Below are 20,086 nucleotides of genomic sequence, written 5' to 3'. Positions count from 1 at the left end.
GGCTGTTTGTCTGTGCTCTTGGGTGTCATCTTTCATCGATTCTATGATGTTTCTTGGATTTTCTGAGTATGCCCAGAAGAACCCCAATCTTGGGTTGTATATGGTGACGTGTGTACTTTGATAATAAATTTACTTTGAACATACAAGAACTTCTCATGCTCATTTCTCAGTTGGCAGTTAAAGACCCATTGCAGATAGAACACAGAAATGACCCCATTTGCACACTAAGGTCAGTGCTGACTATAAAGGAAACATTTTTGCTATCTTTTCCTTTACTTTCTATCAACTTCTTTGCAAACTTTTTTTTTCCACCCTCTCCTATTCTTGTCTTCAGTAGACTTCTGTACTCACCTACGCCAAACAATTTAGTGGTCAATATCCTATCAACCTGCACATTCAGATGTGGGAGGAATCTAGAAGCCCTGGAGGAAAACACAGGTAGTCACAAATAGAATATGCAAACTCTACATGAACAGCACCAGATACCAGAATTGAAGCTGAAGCTGTAAGACAACAGCTCTATAGCTATGCCAGTATGCCAAAACCTGAACTTTTACTTGCTCCATGTCCATTATGCAGATAATTTAAATTGTAATACTAATTCCCATCACATTAACTCCTCTGTAATGCTGCGTAGGTGATTTTGGTTTATCGCTCACTTTAAAGCAATAGTAAAGCAAAATTGAACTTATGCCATTTTTATATTTCTGTTAATATACTGTAGTTATTTGAACAGCCAGTTTTGCCTTGGCTTCAGCGTATATTTACTCAATAAACGTGAACACTGTTCAAACAGTACCAAACCTATCTGGGTAAATAGAGATTGAACATTTCTTGTGAAAGTCATTTAAAACAAGGGTGAGTCACTTTGCAAACTCTCCTAGCCTTTTGAAGGTGCGGTGAAACACTGATAGTGTTTAGTAGAATCTGTACTGAGGGGGAGAATTACAGGTGTGCACTTAGTGGCCACTATATTAGGTACAGCTGGACACCCATTTGTTAATATAAGTATCTACTCAACCAATTGTCTGGCAGAAACTCGATGTACAAAAACGTCCAGCAATGTTCAAGATTCAGGTGTCAAGACCAGACATCAGAATGGGGAAGAAATGTGATCTAAGTGACTTTGACCATGGAATGATTGTTGGTGTCAGATAGTGTTTGAGTATCTCAAACCATTGATGATCTGGGATTGTCATGCCCGACCATCTCTTAGAGTTTGGAGAGGGTGGTTTGAAAAACAAAAGAAATATCTAGTGAATGGAAGTTTTGTGGATGAAAATACACTTTTAATGAGTGAGGTTAGAGGAGAATGGCCAGACTAGTTCAAGCTGCCAGGAAGAAGACAGTAACTTCAGCAACCATGGGTTACAACAATGGTGTGCAGTAGAGCACTTCTGAATGCACAAAATGGCAAACAAAATGAATGGGCTGCAGCAGAAGACCGCAAACATACACTGAGTGGCCCCTTTATTAGGCACTGGGTGTACCTAATAAAGTGGCCACCGTTCAAAGTCAATTTAATATCACAGTGCATATGTCACTATATACAACCCCAACATTCATTTTCTTATTGACATACTCAGCAAATCTATAGTATTTGTAACTATAACACGATCAATGTAAGATCCACCAGTGTGCAGAAGATAACAAACCGTGCAAATATAAATAGGTAGCAATAAATAACGAGAACATGAGATAGAGTCCTTGGAGTGAAGTCATTGATTGAAGGAGGATTTCATTGATGGGGCAAGTGAGTGTAGTTACCTCTTTCTATTCACGAGCCTGATGGTTGAGGGTTAGTAACTGTTCTCGAACCTAGTGGTGTGAGATTTGAGGCTCTTCAATTTGCTGTCTGATGGCAGCAGTAAGAAGACAGGATGACCTGAGTGGTGGGGATCTCGAATAAAGAGCAAATGAAATAGCGTCTGCTGTTGACCTGTTGTGGTGGTAGGCAAATTGAATCGATCCAAATCGCTTCTTAGGTAGGACTTAATGTGTTTCGTCACCAACCTATCAAAGCACTTCATCACCATGGACATCTGTGCTGTTGGACTATAGTCATTAAGGCATATACCGCGATTTTCTTGGGTACCAGTATAATTGAAGTATGCTTGAAGTAGGTGGGTACCTCAGTCTGTGGAAGGGGGAAGTCAATATCAGTGAGCACTCTAGCCAGTTGCTTAGCACAAAGCATGCGTTCTTGGACAAAGTACTATAGATTGCAGTTGCCTGGAAAAAATGCATCACATAAGTCATTATACTTGGAGATGTGAGACATGTTGAAGAGATAATTGTATTATGGCATGCAGAATGGCAATGCAAGCAGAAGATAAGAAAGTTGAGTGTCTCTTGGACTCTTGCATCAGACCAAACAGGACAAAAGCTGGAATTTGAATACTGATTGTTCCAAAGCCATTTGCATCTTTGAGGGCAGGGAAGAGGCTACAGAACTGCCTATTCAAGCAATACACACAAAATGCTGGAAGAACTCAGCAGCATCTATGGAAAAGAATACAGTTGACATTTCTGGGCAAGTCCTTTCAGCAGGACTGGAGAAAAAAAATGAGAAGAGTTAAAAGGTGGGGGGGGAGGGGAAGGAGGGGTGAAGCAAAGAGTTGGGAAGCTGATTGGTGAAAGAGATACAGGGTTGGAGAAGGGGAAATCTAATAGAGGACAGAAGGCCCTGAAAGGAAGGAAGGAGGGGAGGAGCACCAGAGATGGGCAGGCCAAGGCGATGATGTGAGAGACGGAAAAGGGGATGGGGAATGGTTAAGGGGAGGCATTACTGGAATTTTGAGAAATCTGTGTTCATGCCATCAAGTTGGAGGCTACCTAGATGGAATATAAGGTGGTGGTCCTCCAACCTGAGTGTGACCTCATTGCGACAGTTGTGGAAGCCATGGATAGACATACTGGAATGGGAAGTGGAATTAAAATGTATGGCCACTGGAAGATCCTGCTTTTTCTGGTGGGTGCTCGGCAAAGTAGCCTCCCAATCTAGGTTGGGTCTCACCAGGAGCACCGGATACAGTAGATGGACCCCAATGCTCACAGGTGAATTGTCACCTCTCCTGAAAGGACTGTTTGGGGCCCTGATTGGTAGTAAGGGAGGTGGTGTAGGGGGCAGGTGTAGTACTTGTTCCACTTCAAAGGTCAAGTGCCAGGAGGGAGATCAGTGGGGAAGGACGTATGAACAAGGGAGTCATGTAGTGAGTGATCCCTGTGGAAAGCAAAAACTGGTGGGGGGGGGGGGCTAGGGAAAGATGTGCGATCTGCTCAGTGGTGGGATCCTCTTGGAGGACTGGTGATTCCATTGATTTTTTTTTCTCACCCCTCCCTCCAGACTTGCTCAGTACACCTTGTACCATTTGAAAAGAACAATTCTTTTGATGGTCACAAAAGCTGCAATGATACTGGTTCCTTATCTATCACACCCACCTTTCTCAAATACTCTCCATTCGTTAAGTACAAAGTACTTTTTTATTAACAAAATTTATCTAATCTCTCCTTGTACAGCAAACAATCCATTGGGATTTCAGTCTGTATTCTGAGGGGTGGGGTTGAGGATGGAAGCAACAGACTTATTTTAAATTATTGTCAGTTTTAAACGAGATTATGACACTTTGTGTTAAACTCAGCAAGAAATTAAAAATAATCCAAGCTAGTGTTCTCAAACTGGGCACAAGTTTATTTTACTTGGGGTTGTACTGTGCATTATATAAATCAAGTCCTGGCATTGCTAGCGGTCACATTATTGACCTTTGACCTATTTATTGACACTTATTAACCATGTAACTGATTCCATGTCTTTGCTCTGTGTCATTGATATAGAGGGAGCTGTGTGGAATGCAGTTTTGTTAAATTGTTCCTAATTTATGGTACAGGTTTCGCCCGCCATCCGAAGGTAGAGCATTCCTATGAAACGGTTCGTAAGACGGAATGTCGTAAAGTGAAGAAACAATTACCATGTAATTATATGGGAAAAATTTGTGAGCGTTCGCAGACCCAAAAAAATAACGTACCAAATTATGCCAAATAACACATAAAACCTAAAATAACAGTAACATATAGTAAAAGCAGGAGTGATATGATAAATACACAGCCTATATAAAGTAGAAATACTTTTCTACAATCATTGACGCACTGTCTACCGTAGCGAAAATCTCATGCATGTGCTCTCGGCAGAAACACAGCACAAGCGCTCTCGGCAGAAGCGCTCTCTCCAGTAACATTTAAGCTATGAAGCTGCCAAATCATACCAAATAACACATAAAAATACACAGCCTATATAAAGTAGAAATGTAAGTACAATGTAGTATCACTTACCGGAATCGGGAAGACAGTGCCGAGCACACTGATGATGGTGTGTTAGGCCGAGTCGTCGGAGGTTGGGGTGGTGCAGTGGTCCCCACCCTCCGGGCTGCCGACCGATACCGATGCACGAAGCATGCAGGGGTGCACTGGTAACCAGGACACACCCAGCACATCTTTAAGAAAAAAGCTGAAATAAACAAGCTATTTAATAGGTAACACACATAAAAGTTGCTGGTGATCACAGCAGGCCAGGCAGCATCTATAGGAAGAAGTAAAGTCGACGTTTCGGTCCGAGACCCTTCGTCAGGACTAGAAACCGAAACGTCGACTGTACCTGTTCCTATAGATGCTGCCTGGCCTGCTGCGTTCACCAGCAACTTTTATGTGTGTTGCTTGAAATTCCAGCATCTGCAGATTTCCTCGCGTTTGTGTTCATTAATTAGGTGCTGCCCGGCACGTAATCAATTAGCTTGTTTATTTTGGCTTTTTTTTTAAAGATGTGCTGGGTGCGTCCCGGCTACTGCTACGTTCTCCACGACAATGTGTCGGTCCACGGCCCTGGGGTTGGGGTGGTGGGACACCAGGGTGTCATCTTATCGTCGTCTGTTTCCATCAGGGCAGCCAGGTCATCTTCTTCTATCTCTGCCTGCCTCGATGTCGAAGGTCGAGGTTCGTCATCTGCTGTGGCTGATGTGGAAGGCTTAAAAAACGACCGTATGCTTGACTGCTTAGCCTCGCGCATTTTTCTATCATACAGTTCTTTGTAAGCACTCAAACCATCTTGCAAATATGCGCTAAACCTACGTACCCTTTCAAAATTAAAGTCATACTTTTCTGCAATCGTTGCAGCGAAAATCTCATGCAGTTGCTTCACGTTCAGTTCCTGGATGACTTCACTTTCGGTCTGTTTGCTACTGCATTCGGTTTCAATTGTTGTCCTTTCCTCTTCCAATTGCATCAGCTCTTCATCTATCAGTTCTTGGTCATGGGCTGCCAAAACCTCTTCAACATCATCTTCATCAATTTCCACAAGCCAAACTCACTTTGTCCTTACTTGGTTCATCATGATCGAAAAGCATAATTATGTCTAGTTTTATGCTAAGTGTAACACCCTTATGAGCTCTTTTAGGCTTTTCCAATACCTTAGAACTCATATTGCTAACGGCTGCTCACAGGCACGTGTTTAAGCAATGCCGGCTAGAATGCAGTTCCAGGGGAGGAGCTTGGCTGCTCGAGGTGCGCGTTGCTTTTTTCACGCGCTGCCTTTTTTCGTAACAGTGAAAACACCTGTTAGTGAAAACAGGTAACTAATGTAAGTCTTTCATAACAGCGAGGTTTCGTAAAGCGAACGTTCGAAAAGCGGGGGACACCTGTACTAGCATTAATTTCAAAAGGACAAGAATATAAAAGCAGGGATGTAATGTTCAGACATCATAAAACTCTAGTGAAGCCTCACTTGGAGTATTATGAGCAGTTTTGGCCCCTTGTCTAAGAAAGGATGTGCTGGAACTGGAGAAGGTTCAAAGGAGTTTCACAAAATGATTCCAGGATTGAACATCTTATAATATGAAAAGCATTTGATGGCTCTGGTCCTGTATTCACTGGAATTCAGAAGAATGAGGGGTGACCTCATTGAAACCTATTGAATGGTGAAAGGCCTTGATCGAGTGGATGTGGAGAGGATGTTTCCTATGGTGGGAGAGTTTGAGACCAGAGGACACAGCCTCAGAATAGAGGGCCATCCTTTTAGAACGGAGATGAGGAATTTCTTTAGCCAGAGGATGGTGAATCCATGGAATTCCTTGCCATGGGCAGCTATTGTCTTTATGTATATTTAAGGCAGAAGTTGGTAGATTCCTGATTGGTCAGGACATGGAGGGATGCAGGGTGAAGGCAGGAGATTAGAGCTGAGAGGAAAATGGATCAGCTGTGATGAAGTAGCTGACTCGGTGGGCCAAATGGCCTAATTCTGCTTGTATATCTTATGGTCTATTATTAATCCTGCATTAATAGATATTGACTACCTCATATAAACCAGTGCATGCCTGTGGAGTACAGTGTATCAATGGTTTGTGTTCAATATATAACAATAAACCTAACACTGAAATTTCTTCCATTGTATTTTACAATCCTGACATTGCAGTAAATTTGAAATAACAATATAACTTTCTCTTAGTTATTTGATTCATATAACTTCTGATTTTCTTTGTTAACCTGTGGTTTAATAGAAATATTGGTATTTTTATGAATTTAACTGTGGAGCTGAGCCTGCTCGGTGTATTTTGGAACGTTGGTGGGTGTTACATAATTTAGTTATGAATCTTAAATGAATAGAAATCTTGAAGGTAATAAACAACTTTACAAATTCCTATTGTGCTTCTATTCTGGCAGGAAGAGTACTATATCCAGAGCGTGAATATTTAAACTGATTTTCCATGTTGGTGTGAAAGTGAAAAGTTAATAGCCTTATTGTAAAAAGAAACTTGGAGTGGAAACTTCTGATTTTTCCATAGCTATACGTCTCTCACTTGCTAAAAAACTGGAAAGGACACAGCTAACATCAGGTTTTTGGAGGAAATGGCAGATTCACTGGAATGAAGGTTTTGTATTGTACAGGCAACTGTTTGGAACACAACCAATGGTGGGATGGGCAACTTATGTTGTGATCTCATGTGCTAACCTGTTAACAAGCAGATATTTGATGACAGATGCCATGTTTGTCTCCAACTTTAACTTCACTGCTGTAGAGAGATGAGCTACAGTAGATTGTTTGCTTTCTGAATTGCATTCTATGTTTAGATAGGCACCTTGGTCGTCATGGATGAGTTGGATTGAAAGACCTGTTTCAATGCTGTACTACCCTGTCCTTTTGTATTTGCCACCACTCTTCCATCCACCTTTTACACAACTAGTAAAGAATTTGAGCCTCATACTGGCTTCATTATTTCTACGTCAAAAACAGTCACACTTGAAATGTTAAATCCATTCCAGTCTATCGGTATATGGTCTTTTGAAAGCAATGGGTTGAGACCAATCCTAGTTTTATCTCTTTGTATAATATATGAAAAATCTTTTGTGACCTTACAATTAAAAACTCTAGCATCTCAGGTAAGTTTTTCTGATGGTAAATGTATAACTCAAAATGTTTTTAAAAGTGTTTTTAGATAAGCAATCTAATCTTTCTTTTTCAAAACTCATGAAGAGATCTTGTCCTGTTTCTTATCCATATAATTCAATTTTTAGTGTTCAACAGACACAAACTTTATCCACAGTAAAATTAAACAAAAAATTGGTAGCACTGGCATTTTGTGATCCAATGTGAGACTTACCAGTATATTAGATATTAGTTTATTTTTATTTCTTATTTCTAGCAATGATTTTTCCATATTTTTCTCCCTTGTTTTCCAACTTCTGGATCTTCCGTAGCCCATGTCCCTTAGTTCTTGATTTCCTTATATTAAAAAAAAAGCAATTTGGCAAATCTCTATTATATCACCCTTCATTCTCCGATGCCCCAGTGAAAAAGCCTGTTCAAACTCTCTGTAACTTAAATCCTGGCAATAACTTTGTAAATCTCCTCTTGCACTCCTTCCAGCGTAATGACGTCTTTCCAAAAGCAGAGTGACCAACATTGAACACTGTATCAAATGTGGCTTTAATGTCTTGCTCAGGTGCAATACCCTGACTGAAGGCTAACATGCTGGACACAATTGGCATCTGCCTACCGTTCACTTTCAGGGAACCATGTATTTGTACTCCTAGGTCTGTTCTACACTTCTCACAGGATCCTATCAATTACTATGAAAGTGTCCTTATACTTGTTTGAATTGAACTCCATTGGGACCACTTCCCCAGCTGATTTCAGATTCCCATGTAATTCCTGATGGCCATCTTTGTTGCATAAGACCCCACCTATTTAAGTGTCATTGGTAAATCTGCAAACTGTTCCTTGTACATTCTCATCATAATTGACTGCAGATGACAAATAGCAATGGCCCAGTACCAATCTCTGGAGGCAACACTAAACACAAGTCTTCAGTCCAAAAAGCAATCTTCATGTCCTTCAAAGAGCTGGGAGCAAAATTTCTTGGAGGCTAAGGATAATGGACAGGGGTGGGGGTCCGGGAATGGAGGAAGAAAGATAGTGTTACACTTTTGAGATGTGATTGGATATATTTAGCTTGGATGTGAACAGGACTCTGCGGCAGATAATGATTGCACTGGGAAAAGTATAGAACATAAATTCCTTTATGACCTGTGTTGCTGATCTAATATTATTTCTTGGGTTCTATGGTCACAACACAGTTGTGTAGTTGAATGTTTTCCTACTTGGTCATCTTTGTTTCTTTAAACAAGTATCTAATTAGTGGTGAGGGACAAGTAGAAAAGTATTCCATATTCACTGTAAATGAACCTTATTTCACTTAAAAATATGGTTGGCTGCAAGTGTCTTCCTATATCTTATTATTTTAACCCAGTTTTAAGAAATCCAGATAATTCTGGAACAATTGACACTCACTTTGTGTATAATTCATTTTGAGCATTTGCTTGCTTTATTTGTAGCAACACTCCTTAGACAGTGTATCCCTCAAGATTGATTTCTGCTTTATTCCAGGCATGAAAACAAACCTTGGTCCCCAAATGGTTTTGAGGATGTAAATGCTCAATCTTTCAAAAGCAATTTCCAACCACCTCCACAGGTAGGCATTAAAATAATGTATGTTCATAACAATTTCAGTTGTATTCCTCCTGTAGAGTACTTTGAACATAGTTGTATGACAGAAAACAGTTTGAAGCAAAATCTGGGAACTGTTTGAGGGCGCTACCACTCTGTATTACTTTGGCGTTACCACAGAATGCATGTTTGCAATAATAAAATAATTCTCATCTTAAGGTCACTTAACTACCCTCGGAAATTTTGTTTTGGAAAGGGGGAAGACGAGCAAAATGAGAATTATCACAATACAATCCTAAAACAAGAAGCGAGGATTTTTAATAATTTATGAAGTGATTTCTTTTTTTTCCAAATTGGATTTGTTTCTGATTGCCTTTCTGAAAATGAGGGAACTATTAACTGATTATCTCCAGATAATTTGCATTTGTTATATTTATTTTTGCTACAATAAGAACTTCTTCCTAAGCATTCTTCCAAAATGTGGAAGAATGTTGAGTTCCGTGGCATTACAAAATAACTCTCATTGAAGAAGAGTTTGCAAATAGCATACATCACCCCCTCCACCAAAAAAAAGTTACCTCTAGCACTCTATGTGGGATAAAGAAATGCAGAGTGCTTATAATCTTCAAAAATCACATTATGCATTGAAACTGCATTGACATTTGTGTGTTTGTTTTTGATCAATCACTTTCATATTTAGAAGAGACATCTTTTATCCATGGTTGGTTCATAATGGGTGTAAACTTGGAAATCTGCCCTCTTCTGCAAGTTGAATAACTTTAACACATTGCGTTACAAATGCAGTGGGAACAGAGGGGTTTTAAAAGCAAATTTGGATAGGATTTTAAGGGCAAATAATTTGCAAGACTCTGCACAAATGGTAAGTGAATGAATGTGATCTGCAAAAAAGCTGGCAGTGGCTGAATGGGTGGACTGGCTTTCTGCTGTTCCATAACAATTGTAGAACTAGTTTAATACAATTGATACCAGATACCCTTGAACTTGCAACTCAGAGTTCCATTTTATTGAAGACTAAGGGCTAGATTGTGCTGAACATTGTCTTGTGTCCAGAATGACTGCTCAATGTCTTAGCATTACAGTACTTTAAGAGCCTCTTAGATAGGTACATGGAGCTTAGAAAAGTGGAAGGCTATGTGCTAGGGAAATTCTAGGCAGTCTCTAGAGTAGGTTACATGGTCAGCACAACATTGTGGGCCAAAGGGCCTGTAATGTGCTGTAGTTCTATGTTCTATGTAAAAGTTTGTAAGTTGAAGGTCTGTAGAGATGTTCTGCATCAGTTTTGTATCATGTAATTTTGTTCTATTTAAGTGGTTTGAGTTGTGTGTGGCAAGGACAGTGTGAATTAAATCTTGAATGTTGATGCACGTGTAATTAAAGATTCCTTGACTGCCATGAGACTCACCACAACTACATGGCAAGCCATCAGGTGATGCTTGTGATGTACTTTTCTTGGCCTTTGATTCTTGACCATAACTCATGATGAGAAATAAAATGAAAATGTTTTGGTGGCAGAGGGTACGTGAAAATGGTACATGTGAGGTGACTGGACACAGTGAAAGGAAGCTATGAAGTAATCTCTCCTACAAAGCAACAACAAGCTGAAAGGGTGGATCTATCAAGGCAGTGAAATTGAAATAAAACAGAAGCAAACTAAGTGGAGGCTGGAGGAAAGATCATTCCAGAGAAAAAGTGATATTAACAGGTTTTGTTTTGAGCCGTGAGAAAGGTAGACTTTAATGTTCAACCTTTGTAAGTTGATCAAAAACAGATCCTTGATATTAGGTTTAATGATAATGCTGGAATAGCTCTCAAACAGAGGTTCCCAACCTGGGGTTTCTTGGACCTCTTAATGGTATTGGTCCATGGCATAAAAAAGGTTGGGAAACCTTGTGCCAAAGGAAGTATTGCTGCAATTTTACAAAGGCTGATATACTGGATGGAATACAGTAGTAAGCTTACTAAGACTGAAGAGCTAAGAAGTCAAAGAAAGAGATAATTTAGTTGCAATTTTTACTTTTGCCTCACTTACTGACCTTTCAGACTTCTGTACGGTTTCAGTAATGTAATCTTCTTTCCGCCATATAGTTTAAACTACCAGGCTCAACCCCGAAATTTAACAATTCCAGATCAACCACTTCCTCTATTTTTCATCCAAATCGTCAACTGTTGGGATGTTTTGTTCCCATTTCAAATATATTTAATTTCATTTTGCTCCCTCTTAATTATCACATTGCTGTTCCCTTGCATTTTGCACGATCATAGCATTGTAAAATAATTTTTCCTTCTGTCATCCCCATTACAGAGCACTTCTGTGTTTTTTTTGATATATTAAAGCCAGTTTTGATAAGGTCTGCCATAAAATGTTAGGATCCCCAATGCAACTCCCAAAATGGGTTCTTGAGGAGTTCAAGAAAAGATTCTCTTGAAAACCATAAAGTCTTAAGAAATACGAATTTGCATTGGCTATCTCGTCCCTTGAGCCTGCTCTGCCAAATAATAAGACTAGAATTATCCAGCTTTCCTCGAGCATATTTTCCAACCCTGTCTCTTTAACCCTTGGTTCCCTTACCAATTATAAATCTATCTTAGCTTTTACTATCATATATTAAAATATTCCACTTCCATGGCTTTCTATCATAGTCCTCTTTCCCACTTTTTTTCCCTAAAAAAAACCTCTACTCAAATGGAGGAGTTGCCTTTCACCATTTTAGTTATTTCACCTCTTTAAAATAGAACTGTCCCACTACCTTTCGTTCTTGCCTTTCCTAAAAGTCAAGTGTCCCTGAATATTAAATTCCCAACTTCAGTCTGTTTATAACTGTTTCCATTATAGAGACCAGATAATTTCCATATTAGCAGCTAGATCATATTGGTAATCTGTGCTGTTTATCCATTGATTTTTGTTTAAAATACAACATGGACTTGAGAGAGCCTTCTAGCTTATTGCATTGACACCATTTATTCCTTCTGTTGTGGTTCAGTTTGCTACCTACCTTTTTGGTTTCTGATTTGCTGCCTTTAATTTCTAAACTTATTCAACCCCCCCCCCCCAAGCTCATACTAGTTTAAACCATCTCTCATCTCTTTACCAATACCATCATGAAGGATCTCATCCACCCTGCTCATGGACGGTTTGTCCTATCCTCATTTGGGAGGAGGCTATGTAGCATCTACCCCAGGACCACCAGCATCAAACCGTTAATTTCCCTAGACAGCAAGGCTGAACAACACTCCATCAACTTGCCCACCCTCCTCCCTCCTTCCTATCACCTCTACTTTATCACTTCCCGTCAGTCACCTTATGTACAGACATTCCTGTGCCTTGCATCACTTTATAAACAGTCTGTCTATGTATATAAGCTACCTTGTATTTTTAGCTATAAAGTTGGATCCCAGGATTTCTTTGCTCAGTAACATAAAGGACCTTGCCCTTAACAGTGTACTGTCTCCTTCCATTTGCCCTGCTAAGGAGCAACACCTCATTTATCTGGGTTAAACTCTGCCTGCCATTTCTCTGCCCATATCTGCAATTGATCTATATTTTGTTGTATTCTTTGCCAGTCATCTAAACCATCCACAACTTCACCAATGTTAGTATCATCCACAAGTTTACTAACCTACTATCTACATTTTCATCCAGATCAATTATATACAGTACATCACAAACAGTAGAGGTCCCAGCACTGATCGCGGCAGAACTGCCCTAATTACAGACCTCCAGCTTGTAAAAGTCCCTTCGACCACTACCTTCTGTCTTCTTTGTGCAAGGCAGTTCTGAATCCAAACAGCCAACTTGCTGTGGAACTTATACATCTTAATCATCTGGATTAGCCTCCCATGAGGGATTTTGCCAAACGCCATACTAAAATCCATGTCGACAACGTCCACTGCCCTACCCTCATCAATCTCTCTCTCTCATTAGTTTGCCAAGTTGGTAAGGCATGACCTGCCCCACACACAGCCATGCTGGGTCTCCCTAATTAGACCACAGTTTTGCAAATGTTCATATGTCCTATCCTTAAGATTTTTTCCCAGCAATTTCCCTTCAACTGATGTGAGACTCCCCAGTCTATAGTTCCCAGGATTTTCCCTTGTTCCCTTCTTAAATAAAGGTATATTAGCCACTCACCAGTCCTCTGCGACTTCACCTGTGGCTGGAGAAGACACAAAGGTACTGGTCAAGGACCCAGCAACCTCATCTCTTACCTTCTTCAATAACCCGGGGTAAATCCCACCAAGCCCTGGGGACTTATCCATCTTATTACTCACGAGGAGGCCCAACACTTCCTCCTCCTTGACTCCACCCCCAACCCCCCCACCATCAGATTTCTGAAGGCACAGTGAGGGAAGATGATGTTGCCAGGGAACAACGCTACCAAGGGTGTCATCCTCTAGATGGGACACACGACCTTCACTTTTCATGTTGTCTTTTTCTTTCTTTCAAAATTAGTTCTGCTACTGTTGGGACCCATGATCTGCACTTTTGTAGTGTTTTCAGTCCAATTGAGCGATCTGGTGCTTTGCTGTCTCAGAGTGAGGCATGTGGTCTCAAGTCCAAGAAGCCTGGATACGGGACACTAGCCCGTGATCAATTCTATTCCTCGCTGACCACAGCATGGAAGGAGACTGAAATCATTGAGACGAGAGCGGAGTGTGAGCAGGTGTTTAGTGGCATCTATCAGCGTCTCGCTGGCTGCTGCCAGAGGAAGGTGGCTGCATGTGAAGGTCTCGCTCTCCCTCTCGCTGGACGGTGCAGCAGTGCTGGGACTTGGGCAAGGTTTAATTTACACAGTTATGGATTGGACTCTTTAGTTCAAGTTATGATGTGTTTCTGGTTGAACAATATCCCAGAATTATTGTAGAAAGTCCAGGTGGTTCTTTGCAAATTTAGAACATGCAGCAATGTTTTTTTTTTCTGGAGCTCAATAGTTTCCTCCGTGGTGTCTTTCCATGAACACCCATCTTGTTCAGTGGACCCATGAACAGAGACTTTACCAAGTTCTAGAAATTTCTGCAGTTCATTTGCTGATGCTCTTGGGGTTCTTTTTCACCTCCTTCAGGATTGCACATTGCGCTCTTAGTGTGATCTTTGCAGGACACTACTCCTAGGGAGAGTAGCAACAGCACTCAGTTTACTCCATTTGTAGACAATTTCTCTTACTGTGGACTGATGAACAGTCAGGTCTTTAGAAATGCTTTTGCAGCCTTTTCCAGCTTCATGCATCTCTACAATTTTTCTGAGGCCCTCTGAAAGATGTTTTGATTGAGGCATGGTGCACACAAACATGCCTATCTTGAGAACAGCAGCCTCTGTCAGTGACCTGACCTTGTGTGTCTTTTTTCGTATAGGGCAGGGCTCCTCTCAACCCACACCTCCAATCTCATCTCATTGATTGGCACACCTGACTCCAAATAGCTTTTGTAGAAGGCATTAGCCCAGAGGTTCACATAATTTTTTGAACAAATACATGTAATATTGGATCATTTTTCTCAATAAACAAATGGACAAGTAAAATTTTTTGTTATTTATTTAATTAATTGTGTTTTCTTTATTTAGTTTTAGGACTTGCGTGAACACCTGATCACATTTTGAATCATGCTCATGCAGAAACAGAGAACATTCTACAGGGCTCACAAATATTCTAGCACCACTTGTAGGCTTAACACTTATTTAGAGTGAGTTATTAAAATATATAATCTCTGCTATTTACAGAGTAAGTAGCCTTGCCTCTGGAATAATCTGGAAGCTTAAAATCCATAACACTGACATAATGAGAATTTTTCGAACTCTGTAATGACAAATGACATTGAGAAAGTACTTAACAGAAAATCAATCTCTTCCCAGCTGCTGTCTTAGCAGAGAAGATGCGCAATAAATTCCATTGTGCAAGCAAATGTCTAATACTTAGGTACAGAACAAGCTCCAACACGAGAATGGTTTACAGATTTATTTTGATTTTCCCAAGTGTGCTCTGCCAGACAGAAACCAGCAGCCAGAATGTTGTAACCAAGCAGCACTTTTTAATACATTGCAACCAAGTGGCATGTTAATGTTAAGTCATGTCCCCGCTGCCTGCTTTGAAGGAACAGCTTAAAATAGTTCACTAAAAGGATAGCAAGAGGCATTGCTTTGATTTGGATATTGCGTAGTTTACTTTCAAATCTTTCCCATTTTATTCCCCTCAGCCAGCACTCCACCCCCACCCAAATTCTTGCCACTATTTTGAAAGGATTCTTTAGAATCACAGCATTTAGACCACAAGACATAGGAGCACAATCAGGCCATTCAGCCCATCGACTGTGCACTGCAATTCCACTGTGGCTGATTTATTATCCTCTTCAACCTTTTCCTTCTGCCAATGAGCCTCCACTTTAAATGCACTCAAGTCTAGGCGGCATTATATTGGGGAATAATCTTACCGTGCAAGGCACTTGTTGGAAATCTGACTACAACATTCCTCTGTGCCCCCCCCCCACAAAATCATCTCGTCTTGCTGTTAAGTTGTGCACGGATATCAAGTGCAACTTGTGTACTTCTGAATAGGAGATGGAAAATGAAAGGGAGAAGCTTCACAGCCAAAAACACTTTCTAATGCCCCACACAGCTTCCTATATCATTGGAAAGTGCAGAATTAAAACCAAATTGGAGAGTCCCCAAAACAAGCCTACACCCACCCCGCCCCCCCCCCCCCAACTCAGCAGCCTTCCACCAGTCATGACGCAGCCTCTGTGGGAGCACTAAGGAGAATGTTCATAGTAAACAGGGAATTTTTAAAAGCAGAAATTGGAGTAGAGAGAATCTAATTGAAACTGGTATTATAAATCTGTGCAGTCTGCACTAGTGCAGTATGATGAGGAAGTGACCTTGACCATTAACAAATTTAAATGGTACTGCTGCAGAAGTTATTCCTGTTACTGTGCAACTCTAGGTTTCATTGTTGACATTAGCTGCTGTTTACAGGGATTATTTATGGCCAAGTGGCCTATCCCTCGGTTGCTCAGGTTTCCTTCAGTGTCCCAGAGATATGCGACTGAAGTAATCGACCACAACAAGTTGCTCTTGGTGTTAATGGGTGAAGAACGGTCTGGGGAGTTGATGGGCGTGTGGGAGAGAATAATTGCCAGAAGATGAGGTGGAATTGTATTGGTAAAAGTGTAAGCCATTCTTGACTTGGTTGGTGAGCAGCCTCCCTCCGTCTCAGGATGTAGGAGAAATCAGTATACACAACATGTAGTTACTAAAGTGCAGACATGGGATCAGAAAGTTACAATTCACATTCTACTTCATTACCATGCTGTTCAACACGTATGTAATGCTGAAACTGGATCAAAAGTTCACGATTTACAGCCCACTTAATTAGCATCTACTTTTATAAACTATTTTCATGCTGAAATTCGTGAAACTTTAATAATTTTGTGCTGTTCCTGGAAAATTGTTTATTAAAGTTGAATATAACTATCTGTAATTATACACAACTTTGGCAGTAGCTCTGAGTACAGATCAAGGGTTCTGACAACCTGCTGTCCACTGATTATTTGAGACCAGCCTGCTCCCTTTTTTTTAAATAAAACAATTAGCTTCCCCTTCATGGCAAGTTGTTGCTATCACAAAATCATTCTAATGGAACATACAACAATGCAGCATTAGACAGGCCATTCAGTCAACAACGTTGTGCCAATCTTAGTGCTAATTTTGATACCAATCAAAATGTCGTCCTCCTCCTGTGTATCATCCATATCCCTCCACTTCTTTCATATTGATATGTCTGTTTAAAAGGCGCGAACTCCACCAAACTGACTGATTCCTCTACTATCCCTGGCACTCATTCCAGATACCTCCCACTCTATTTTTTAAGAAATCTTGCTCCTCTTGTTGCCTTTAAATAACTCACCAATCCTCTCACCCTACCTTAAAAGGCTGTCCTCTGGTGGCTGACTTTGCTAACCTGTGAAAAACATTCCCTATCTATGCCTCTCAATTTTAAAAACCTCTAGGACTCCCCGCAGCATCTGGTGCTCGAAGAAGAATATGCTAGTTTTTCCAACCTTGTAGTTCAGCCATGATGGAATGGCGGAGCTGACTCGATGGGCTGAATGGCCTAATTCTGCTTCTATGTCTTATGCCTACCAATGTAGTCAGCATCCTGGTAAACCTTCTGCTCCCTCTCCACATCCTTCCTATAATAATCCTGAACCACATCCAATAGGGTCTAACTAAATTTTATACAGCTTGCAGCATGCCTTACTTAATCTTGAACTCAACACTCCTGCCAAAGAAGGGAAGGCCAAATACCTTCCTTACCATCTTATCCATTTACATAGCCACTTTCAGTGAACTATGGACCTGGACTCCAAGATCTCTCCATACTTCAGTGTTGTTAAGGGGTCTCATATTAACTATATACTTTCTGCAAACTTATTAATCCACCCATCTGCATTTTCATCAAAATTGTTGATTATATATCACAAACAAGAGGTCCTAGCACTGATCCATCCAGTACACCATGGGTTAGAGCCCTTCACCCAGAATCCTTCCACCCCTACTCTATTTTTTATAGACAAGCTAGCTCTGAATCGAAGCTTGCAATTCATCTTGGATCCCATAGACAATAGGCGTGGAAATTTGCTATTCTGGCTGGAGGTCCATGACCAATTGTGTTCTACAAGGATTAGTGCTGGGATATCTCGTGTTGTATATAGATGACATGGATGAAAACAGATGGATAGATTACTAAATTTATGGATTATACCAAGACTGGTGGAATTGTGGACAGAGTTAACGGACGGTTAACAAAGAAAACGGCAATATTTAGATTAGCTATTGACATGAGCAGAGAAGTGGCAGATAGAATTTAATCTGGGCAAATGTGAAGTAATGCATTTTAGGTGAAATGTGGGGGAGGGGAAGAGGGCATACAGGTAATGGTAGACCCCTAAATAGCATTGAGGTACAGAGGGAACTTGGGATTCAGATAGACAGTCCACTGAAAGTGGTGAAGAAGGTGTATGACATGATGGCCTTCATTTGTAGAGGTGTTGAGAATAAGATTATGGGGTCATGCTGGCGCTAGATAAGACTTTAGTCATATTGTAGTATTAAATGCAGTCCTGGTGGCCCATTTGTAAGAAGGATTTTGAGGAATTCAGAAGAGCTTTATGAAGATGCTGCCTAGATCAGAGAATATGGGCTATGAGGAAAGCTTGGATAAAATTGAGCTCTCCCTCTTCCTAGGAGGGACCTGATGGCTGTTACACACCTGCCTTTTATCCAGAGTAAACATCTCCATACCAGCATGCTTTAAAGATTAGGCAATGAAAGTTTAAAAGAGTCAAAAGGCAAGTTTATTTCTTATGTGGAATGACAGTAACCTGGAATAGATTACCGGGGTGGTAGTGGAAGCAGGCAGTTTGGTGGGTTTTTAGAGACTTTTACATAGGAAGGATATGGATGGTGATGGATGATACACTGGAGGACATTTGGTAAAAGTTGCCATCAACATTAGCACATCATGTCCATTGTTGTACTGTTCTGTGTTCTATTAAATTCAACAGCAACAAACTTACAAGTGTGTAATGCTCAGTTACCCTGGTGGGTAGCCCTTCAGGATGCTTTATACACATACAGTTGTGCAAGCTTTCATTCCTCAGGCAAAGGAACTGCTCTGGGAAAAGATGGAGAAACATCACTCATTGTGTGATGGAGGCCTGTGGAAGTAAATGTTGCAGCTGTCACTGCCATAGCATATACATTGGGGGAGGGAGGGGAGTGTCCACCAAGACTGACTCCATTGCAAGATGTGCAATGATGTATACATTAACTGCTAAAGGAATTAGTCTGACAACCAGTATCTGACCGCTTTCTGAATAGCTAGGAAGTCCAGGAATGTTTCCAGCCCAAAATGGTCATGGCCAATAGGATAGATAGAAATAGCATTTGATGGTTTCAAAGGGCTGAGAAAGGGATGGAGGATGAATTGGTAGGAAAAATGAAAGGGAATAAAAGAGGAGTCTTCTTGGTCCTGATGGAGTTAGAAAGGAGACCTGGACCTCTTTGGATGAAAAATAATAACATTCAGCCCAAAATCCTAGCCCAATAACACATGATGTATGCTATGCCAGAAACTCAAGACAAGCTGAACACTCCTAATGGCCAAACAGAGCACTAATCACCAATAGCCCTTTGGAGGTCTTCTGAATGCGATGTTAAACAGAAAGTGCTTTCAAGCCCGATTTCTGCAATAATTAGTTTTTCAAGGAAGTTAGTTTTTCTTCATGGGAGAAGAAATGGGCTGCTTGGCCCATCAAGTTTGCTCTGCCATTCAATCATGGCAGATTCATTTTTTCCCCTCTCCTCAGCCCCACACCCTGACCTTCTCTCTGTAACCTTTGATGCCATGTCCAATCAAGAAACTATCAAGCTCTGCCTTAAATACACCCAACAGCCTGGCCTCCACAACTGCCTGTGGTAATAAATTCCACAAGTTCATCACCTGGCTGAAGACATTTCTCTGCATCTCAGTTTTAAATAGACACCCCTCTATCCTGAGGTGGTGCCCCCTTGTGCTAGACTCTTCCACCATGGGAAATATCCTTTCCACATCTACTGTCTTGGCCTTTCAACATTCGAGAGGTTTCAATGAGATCCGCCCCCCCCCCCCCATCCTTCTAAGCTCCAGTGAGTACAGATCCAGAGCCATCAAACTTTCCTTGTATGATAACCCTTTCATACCTGGAATCATCCTTATGAACCCTCTCCAATGCCGGTACCTCCCTTCTTAGATGGGGAGCCCAAAATTGTTCACAGTACTCAAGGTAAGGCCTCACCAGTGCCTTATAAAGCCTCAGCATCACATCCTTGCTCTTGTATTCCAGACCACTTGAAGTGAATGTGAACGTTGTATTTGCCTTCCTCACCACCGACTCAACCTGCAAGTTAACCTCAGGGTGTTCTGCACAAGGACTCCCAAGTCCCTCTGCATCACAGATTTTTGGATTTTTTTCCCCATTTAGAAAATAGTCGACACATTTATTTCTATTTCCAAAATACACTTTCCAAAACTGTATTTCACTTGT

General features: G+C 40.9%; 1 protein-coding gene across 1 annotated transcript in view; it reads left to right on the top strand.

Moving 5' to 3' along the window:
- Nucleotides 1-20,086, top strand: part of LOC140200521 (PDZ and LIM domain protein 4-like) — a 109,690-nt gene that overhangs the window by 57,329 nt on the left and 32,275 nt on the right. Inside the window, exon 3 of the mRNA XM_072263984.1 lies at nt 8,933-9,017. Coding sequence (XP_072120085.1) covers nt 8,933-9,017 — 85 coding nt within the window. The remainder of the gene's footprint in view (nt 1-8,932; nt 9,018-20,086) is intronic.

Source organism: Mobula birostris, chromosome 7 (genome assembly GCF_030028105.1).
Source record: "Mobula birostris isolate sMobBir1 chromosome 7, sMobBir1.hap1, whole genome shotgun sequence".
NCBI classification, from domain to species: Eukaryota; Metazoa; Chordata; class Chondrichthyes; order Myliobatiformes; family Myliobatidae; genus Mobula; species Mobula birostris.
This window is presented reverse-complemented; position numbering and strand designations above follow the sequence as displayed.